The 9,287-nt window shown below is 44.5% G+C and overlaps 1 protein-coding gene across 1 annotated transcript in view; it reads right to left on the bottom strand.

Moving 5' to 3' along the window:
* The window catches only part of NCOA6 (nuclear receptor coactivator 6), a 92,743-nt gene that overhangs the window by 5,736 nt on the left and 77,720 nt on the right, over positions 1-9,287 (bottom strand). Inside the window, exon 13 of the mRNA XM_011929179.1 lies at positions 8,813-8,961. Coding sequence (XP_011784569.1) covers positions 8,813-8,961 — 149 coding nt within the window. The remainder of the gene's footprint in view (positions 1-8,812; positions 8,962-9,287) is intronic.

Below are 9,287 nucleotides of genomic sequence, written 5' to 3'. Positions count from 1 at the left end.
CAGGAGATCGAGACCATCCTGGCTAAGACGGTGAAACCCCGTCTCTGCTAAAAATACAAAAAATTGGCCGGGCGCATTGGCAGGAGCCTGTAGTCCCCGCTACTCGGGAGGCTGAGACAGGAGAATGGCGTGAACCCGGGAGGCGGAGCTTGCAGTGAGCCAAGATCACACGCCACTGCATTCCAGCCTGGGTGATGAGCAAGACTCCATCTCAAAAAAAAAAAAAAACAAATTCTAGGTAACTGATGTAGAGGCTAATGATCCAGTCAGGGTGTACCTCAGACTGTGACTGGCACACTGTTCCTAAAGGCTGCCTGGCCTGTGAACCTACCTTCAGTTTTTTAATCATCAGCGATTTTACAAAATTAGTGTCTCTTCACAGATAGACAAACAGTTCAGACTCTAGCAGTGCAGTCAGATCATTTATATCCATGTCTTAGAACATGGATAGAACATGGGTGGTAAAGAACTGGGTCAATAACAGTCTTTGAGGTGACTGTCCAAGTATGTCATTGGGGGAACATTTAAATTTGTAACCTAATAAAGGGATTTTTCAGCCTGGTTGCCTCATTTTGACCTTAAGCAAATTTGACCAAATCTACAGTACAAAGCTCTACTTAATCCTCTATCTAGTATGTGACCTCCACCATCCACGGAGCTTTAGAAATGGACTTTGACCTTGCTCACATCATTGTGCCTTTCACTGTCTGTACTACTTCTACCCAAGATGTCTACGTAATTGTAAAAAATTCTGGGAATTGGCAAGGTGCGGTGGCTCACACCTATAATCCCAGCATTTTGATTAGCAGAGGTGGGCAGATCACTTGAGGTCAGGAGTTCAAGACCAGCCTGGCCAACATGGCGAAACCCCATCTCTTCTAAAAATACAAAAATTAGCCGGGCGTGGTGCTGCACGCCTGTAGTCCCAGCTACTCGGGAGGCTGAGCCAGGAGAATCACTTGAACCCAGGAGGCAGAGGTTGCAATGAGCCGAGATCAAGACACTGCACTCCAGTCTGGGTGACAGAACAAGACTCTGTTTCAAAACAAACAAACAAAAAAATTCTGGAAATTTTCCTTCACAATTTGCATGGTTGGTTTCTAAATGAAGCTACTAGAGTACACTTTCAGGTGGTTACTCTTCAGGGTTTTCTCCCACGACATTATCAATATATGTTCACTTGCATATCTACAATAATACTTCTGCTTTAATTCAGTATATCTGTATACCCTGTGTTTTTTTAGACAGTTGCTTCACTGGCTGTGGCTAGGGTGGGGCTATCACCTACTTTGCTGTCAGAGGGACACCCAGGGCTGCTGATAATTACAGATTGCTCTGAACTTTCCTTAAATTAACATATTTTCCTGGTTCCAAACTTACGCTTTGAACTTCATGTTTTTAACTACCTTTTAAAAAAATAATTACCTTTTTCCCAGGTGAAAATATAACAAAAACTATTCTAAATGGAGGAATAAATAATGATAAAGAAAACTAGAAAAATCAGCCAGGCACAGTGGCTCACGCCTGTAATTCCAGAGCTTTGGGAGGCCGAGGCAGGCAGATCACGAGGTCAGGAGATCGAGACCATCCTGGTTAACACAGTGAAACCCCATCTCTACTAAAAAATACAAAAAATTAGCCAGGCGTGGTGGCGGGCGCCTGTGGTCCCAGCTACTTAGAAGGCTGAGGAATAGTGTGAACCTGGGAGGCAGAGCTTGCAGTGAGCTGAGAGCGCCACTGCACTCCAGCCTGGGCAACAGAGCAAGACTCCATCTCAAAAAGAAAAAAAAAGAAAACTAGAAAAATTATTTGTGTTTTTGTGGCAAATTCACCATGTCAGGAAGGAGAACCACTCATTTGCATGTTTGTAAACAACACATCTGATCAGGTGCAATTTTAAAAAGTGATTTGTGGTAGCTAATTTTTGTGTAATTATAAGTGACCCAACCAACCAAAACAATGGATCAAAGAATGACCAAAAACCATGAGGGCCTTCCTGGACTTGCCCAGAAATCATCCATCCCACCTGCTCTGATCTGGCCATCTGGCAGGCCTTGGCCAGCATGATGTAAGCAAACTCAGCTCTCACAGCAGAAGCATGATTAATGTCACTGGTTCTCCAACAATACAAAAACAGCAACACTTTTAATTACAAACTGCTCATATTGTTTCTCAGCTTCAGAGATTTTCACGAAAAACACAGTATGTTTCTGATTTTGCTTGTATATGATATGTATGACCAAACTCTTATTAAATGCAAAAAGAAGAAGCCCCCTTTCCCCCTCAAAACTTTAAAAAGTGCTGATTCTGCAGGAAGATACTTCATTCATATTTCAGGTACCCAGCACTGCATATGTCCCCACATTTGAGGTGCATCCATTTTAGAAACCAGCTTGATATTTTGTGATCACATTCTGAGTATGGGTTTAAATACAATCACAGTAAATTATTTTGTAACTTGGTTCACATTTTTGGATACAATATACAGGCCAAAAATATGCATAATTATTCTTTAATTTGGCTCCAAGAGCTTTAACAGTGAAAAACCAAAAGGGCTACAGTACTAATTTCTGATTTAAAAGGTAACTGTGATACTATGATATATAATTTTTGGTTTTTGTCCCACGTTCCTGGCTCATAGCTCCTGTAACTCTTGTAATTTCCTAAGTGACTGAGCATTCTTTTGTTAAAATATTTGGCTTTTTGCCCATGGTTCTTGAAACAGCTCTGAGGTTGAGTTGATCACAAATGGCCAACTCTTCTATCAATCATGCCTATGTAATGAAGCCCCACTAAAAATCCAAAAGGGACCTACCTCCCCTTCCCCTTCTTCCTCCATACAAAAACAAACAAACAAAAAACAAAACAAAACAAAACAAACCACAAAAGGACTGAATTCAGGGGTTTCCCAGAAAGTGAACAAGAACATATCCACCTGCTAAGAGAGTGGTGCACCAACTCCACAGGGATGGAAGCTTCTACACTTGGGACCCATACAGACCTTGCCCTGTGTATCCCTTCATCTGGTTGTTCATTTATATCCTTTAAAACAGTGGTCCCCAACCTTTTTGGCACCAGGGATTGGTTTCGTGGAAGACAATTTTTCCATGGACTAGGGGTTGGGGGGATATGGTTTCAGGATGAAACTGTTCCACCTCAGATTCTCAGGCATTAGTTAGATTCTCATAAGGACCACGCAACCTCTCTCTCTCGCATGCACAGTTTACAGTAGGGTTCACACTCCTATGAGAATCTAATGTCACCTCTGATTTGACAGGAGATGGAGCTCAGGCAGTAATGCTCGCTTGCCCACCACTCACCTCCTGCTGTGCGGCCTAGTTCCTAACAGCTCACAGACCACTACTAACCAGTCCACGGCCCGGGGATTGGGGACCACTGCTTTAAAATATCAGCAGGGCATGGTGGCTCATGCCTGTAATCCCAGCACTTTGGGAGGTGAAGGTGGGAGGATCACTTGAGCCCAGGAGTTCTAGACCAGCCTGGGCAACAGGGTGAGTCCTGTTTCTACAAAAAATTAAAACTTCAGCTAGCCATGGTGGTGTGTGCCTGTAGTCTCAATTACTCAGGAGGCTAAGGCGGGAGGATTGCTTGAGCCCAAGAGTCTGAGGCTGCAGTGAGTGATGACAGTGCCACTGCACTCCAGCCTGGGTGACACAGTGAGACCCTGTTCTCGAAAAAAAAAAAAAAAAAACTGGCTGGGCAGGGCATGGTGGCTCACGCCTGTAATCCCAGCACTTTGGGAGGCCGAGGCAGGTGGATCATTTGAGGTTTGGAGTTCGAGACCAGCCTGGCCAACATGGTGAAACCCTATTTCTACCAAAGATATAAAAATTAGCTGGGTGTGGTGGTACACACCTGTAAGCCCAGCTACTTGGGAGGTTGAGGCACAAGAATTGCTTGAACCCGGGAGACGGAGGTTGCAATGAGCCAAGATCATGCCACTGCACTCCAGCCTGGGCGATAGAGTGAGACTCCATCTAAAAATAAAAATAAAATAAAAGTAAAAATTAAAAAAAAATCTTTCATATGGGAGGCCAATGTGGGAGGATCACTTGAGGTCAGGAGCTCAAGATCAACCTGGGCACACAGGGAGACCTCGTCTCTACAAAAAAATTAAAAAATTAGCCCAGCGTGGTGATGCACACCTATAGTTTCAGCTACTTGAGAAGCTGAGGCAGAAGGATCATTTAAGCTCAGGAGTTCAAGTGAGCCATGCAGTGAGCCATGATCATGCCACTGTACTCTAGCCTGGGTGACAGAGTGAGAACCTGCCTCAAATGGAAAAAAAAAAAGAAAAAAAAAAAAAGGGCCAAGCACAGTGGCTCACACCAGTAATCCTAGCACTTTGGGAGGCCAAGGCAAGTGGATCACTTGAGGTCAGGATTTCGAGACCAGCCTGGTCAACATGGCGAAACTCAATCTCTACTAAAAACACACACACACACACACACACAAATTAGCCAGGCATGATGGTGCAAGCCTCTGTAATGCCAGCAACCCGGGAGGTTGAGGCATAAGAATCACTTGAACCTGGGAGGTGGAGGTTGCAGTGAGCTGAGATCGTGCCACTGTACTTCAGCCTGGGCGACAGAGTGAGACTCTGTCACAAAACAAAAAACAAAACAAAATAAGAAAAAAAGAAAAAGCTTTATAATAAACTGGTAAACATGTTTCCCTGAGTGCTATCAGCCATTCTAGCAAATTAACTGAACCTGGTTAGGAGGGTTTCATGGAAACTCCAATTTTTAGCCAGCTAGTCAGAAGCACAGGTAAAAGAACCTGGAGCTTGTACCTGGCATTGGAAGTGGGCAGCAGTCTTGTGGGACTGAGCCCTCAAACCTGTGGATCTGATACTATCTCCAGGCAGATAGTGTCAGAATTGAATTGGAGGACACCCAGCTGGTGTCTGAGGCAGGACTGATTGCTTGCTTGATGTGTGGGGAAGAAAAACACCTTACATCTGGTGTCAGAAGTGTGTTGTGAGAGTATAGCAGGAGAAACTGAGTCTGTTTTTCTCCTCATACACAGTAACTTAACCAGGGACAGTTAGAGAATGATGGCCTGAGGTCTTGTGACTGATGTGGGTATCTATACATGACTGTGATTCCAGGGGCTGGCCAGAGCTATGCCATTCTTTAGGGAGACACTTAGCACCCCTCCATGCAAGAACACAAAGCCTGAGAGTCATTATGGCCTCTTCTAAGCCAATTGCTAAGCCTCAAAGCAAGGATGTGCCAGGCATTCCAACATCACCACTGCCACCGTGGGACAAGGTTCAGTTTAAGTGTACAGGCTTATTCCCCACCCCCAACATGCCCTAAAAACAGGTTCTAGCTTTGCATCTCTTCTTGGCTGGTAGTTCTCTACAGAGCGGTTCTACTTTGAGCATCTCTTCTTAACTGTCCCAGTTGCTTCTTAGATTCTTTCTGGTGCCCTGTAAATAACACTTTAGTACCTTGAGGCTCTGGGCTGAGGTCAAGGTTCCAAAAATCTGGTGTGTGACATCTCTAAAGGCCAATACCTTTTCCCTGCTTTAAAGGTAATTACATACCATATTCTATAGCCTAGAAGATCTTGCTTTTTTGGGAAAGTGAAAGGCATGCAGAACTGAGGGGAAGCAGATTTTCCCACAGAACTCTAGGCATGTTCCCTTTTAGGCTTTAAGTTTAATACTTCAATATACTGAAAAGTGTGCTTCCTTCCAAACTAGTTTCTGCCTAGAGATGATTCCCAGGGAGGAGGAAGGAAGTTATTGGCTTCGTATCTCCACCTAAAGTTACGATACCTAACAGGACCCTGACAGTATTCCTAGAAAAGAAAGAAGGCCCGTCTCACCTTTGCCCCTTAACTCTCCAGCAGGCTGAGTATGGTGATGGTACTTTGTACACCTCAATTTTACCTGTATATGACCTCTGGCCTATTCCCAGAGGCTCTTGTGAGGTATCGTGACATTCTTGCCTAGAGATATAACCTGCCAAGAGCAGCTGAGTCCTCAGATCCGTGTCTAGTGTCTAGTGTGAGTGCACCAGAATCTACCTGGTCTTTAGGCTGGCATCCCAATGATACTTGACCGTTTCTCAGCAGTCCTGCTGGTATCAGGTACTCAGCCAGGATCCCAGCTCTTACCTTACCCAAACTGAACTATTCAAGCTCAGCACATTTCCTAAGAGAATAATATGGTCACTGCCTCAACTTAAATGTCATGTCATTTTTTTCCAGAAAGCCTTCTCTGACCTGGCAGAAGAGCAAGGTATCCCAGCTATATGCTCTTACAGTGCCATGTAATTTTGCTATCACAGCATTTAACACTTAACACAGAGTATTAGAATTCGTCTTTCAATGTGGTGAGGAAAGAGACTCTCTTTTTTTTGTTTGTTTTTTGTTTTTTTTTTGAGATGGAGTCTCGCTCTGTTGCCCAGGCTAGAGTGCAATGACGCGATCTCGGCTCACTGCAACCTCCACCGCCCAGGTTCAAGCAATTCTCCTGCCTCAGCGTCCCCAGTAGCTGGGATTACAGGCACCCACCACCATGTCCAGCTAATTTTTGTATTTTGAGTAGAGACAGGGTTTCACTATGTTGGTCAGGCTGGTCTCAAACTCCTGACCTCAGGTGATTTACCCAACTCGGCCTCCCAAAGTGCTGGGATTACAGGCATGAGCCATCACACCTGGCTGAGACTCTGTCTTTTCACTAAATAACCTCAGGGCCTGACATGTAGTAAATATTTAATACATATTTGATAGACGGTTATTCATCTGATAATTACTGATTGGTACATCTCTGTATTTGGCCCCATACTAGGCACCAGGGATACAGTAGTTAGCAAAATCAGACATAATCTCTTGCCCTAACCAAGTATACATACTAATTACCTATGTCACAAACTGGCATAAAGTTATAGCTGTGGTATTATGAAGAAGAACCTGGTGCTGTGATTCCCCACAGCAGTGACAACTGAGCTAAGATAAGTAGGAAGGGTGGGATATTAAGAAGAGAGGTGGGCAGAGAGAAGAGCACTCCCTGTAGTACTTGCAACATATGCACAGGCTTGTGATGAGAGGAATGAGGATGGCATGTCCAACTTGCCAAGGAAAGTGGGATGAGGCTGGGAGATGACAGGGCCGAGACCACACAGAAGCTTGTGGGCTAGGTTGAAGCTTCTGGACTTTAATCCTAATTACAATGGTAAATCACTGAAGGGTTTTAAGCTAGTAGGTACTAGTGAAGATGGAAAACGGCCACCTGAGATAAAATGGGCAACATTTTGTGATGACTTTGATATAAGGGTGAGGGAAAGAGGTATCAAGGAGAACTTGTCTAATGGATAGATGGTGGTGCCATTTATTGAGATGAGGAACAATGGCAGAGGACCTCACTGTTGGAGGTGAAAATCACAAGTTTGGTTTTAGACATGTTGAGTCTGAGGTTCCAATAAGGATGTGCATGCAGTTGTCTAAGATCTCTAGGGGTCTGTACAAGAAACAGAAATACAAATTTACAAGTCATCTGTGAAAGGTTGTAACTAAAGAAGAGGGGCATGACTGAGATCTATTACGGAGAAAATACAAATTTGAAGAGAAAAGGTGACTCAGGATCAAAGTTTGAGGAAGGTCACCATCTAATGGCTGGGAAGGGAGATCGAGGAGGAGCAGCTGGAGAGGTGGTAGCAGAAAACAACAGAGAGTTCTCGGTCACAGAACCCAAGGGAAAAGTTAATTCAAAAAGGAGATAGTAGTTAACAGAGAACACTCACAGGGTAAGGTTCTTAAGAAGGTCAGAGAAGATGGGATTAAAGGTATTGATGGAGAAACTGGCCTTAGACTTGAGGAAGGACAGCTGCTCTATTATAGTAAGCACAAAGGAGGATACTGGGAGATTTATTTCTTGGTGGTGGGAAGCTGACGGAATTCTATTTTCTCTGTGAAGAGGTCAGGGTCTCTACCGAGAGGGGGGAGAAAGTGTGGACCAGAGATTTAAAAAGCGTAGAGAGTGGGAAAGAGAGCTGACCACAGAAACATGGAAAGATAGCTGGGCCATATTCAGGACCTATCTGATCACGAATTTAAAGTGGAATGAGCTGGGTGTGATGGCTCAGCCTGTAATCCCAGCACTTTAGAAGCTGAGGCAGGCAGATCACTTGAGGTTAGGAGTTCAAGACCAGCCTGGCCAACATGATGAATCTCTGTCTCTACTAAAAATAGAAACATTAGCCAGGCGTGGTGCACGCACCTGTCATCTCCTGAGGCAGGAGAATCACCTGAACCTGGGAGGTGGAGGTTACAGTGAGCCAAGATCACGACACTGCACTCCAGCCTGGGCAACAGAATGAGACTCCATCTCAAAAAAAAAAAAACAAACATGGACTCAAGGCCAGGTGTGGTGGCTCATGCCTACAATTCCAGCTTTGGAAGGCTGAGGCAGGAGGATTACTTGAGCCTAGGAATTCAAGGCTTCAGTGAGCTGTGACTGTGCCACTGCACTCCAGCCCAGGCAATAAAGTGAGACCCTGTCTCAAACAAACAAACAAACAAACAACAACAGCAACAAAAACCAGTGGAATAAATCTGCCTTGTTATGTTTTTTCCAGCAGTGCTTGTTGCTCTTGTGTACACACACAGAAAACACATAGTTAAATGAACAAATAAAGGACCAAACAAGTAGTAGAAGACAAAGACACTTGACACACTTCAGGAACAGAAGCAAAGATGAAGAACAAAGTCTTCTGCTGCTGTGATAAAGACTCTATTCCTCTATTTGACCCACAAATAGCACCCACGTCCCACTGCTAACCTTTAGTAGAGCTGGAGGCTGACGCAGGTCGAGAAGATCGTTTACGATGTCCATTTTCCACACTTTCAGAAGCCACAGTTGGCTCTTCAGTTCGGGAGTTTCTTCTGCTCGGGATTTTGGACTTTTCAACTATCTCTTTGGGCTCACTGCTGACAGAAGCAAAAAATTTCCAAGCAGGTGAGGGAATCAGGCCACACAAAAAACGGGCTCTTCAGATAGTTTCATTCATAAAGTAGGAGACTGAGAACTATATAGTTATTCTGGAAAGAAAGCAGTTCAACCTGGGGCAATAAGCACTATTGCCTTCTATATTACTGGGGGTTTAAAAGCGAGTCTAGGCCGGGCGGGGTGGCTCAAGCCTGTAATCCCAGCACTTTGGGAGGCTGAGACGGGTGGATCACGAGGTCAGGAGATCGAGACCATCCTGATCTACATGGTGAAACCCCGTCTCTACTAAAAAATACAAAAAACTAGC

This window comes from Colobus angolensis, unplaced genomic scaffold (genome assembly GCF_000951035.1).
Source record: "Colobus angolensis palliatus isolate OR3802 unplaced genomic scaffold, Cang.pa_1.0 Scaffold8, whole genome shotgun sequence".
Lineage (NCBI taxonomy): Eukaryota > Metazoa > Chordata > Mammalia > Primates > Cercopithecidae > Colobus > Colobus angolensis.
The sequence above is the reverse complement of the archived record's forward strand: the minus strand, read 5'-3'. Positions and strand labels throughout refer to the sequence as shown.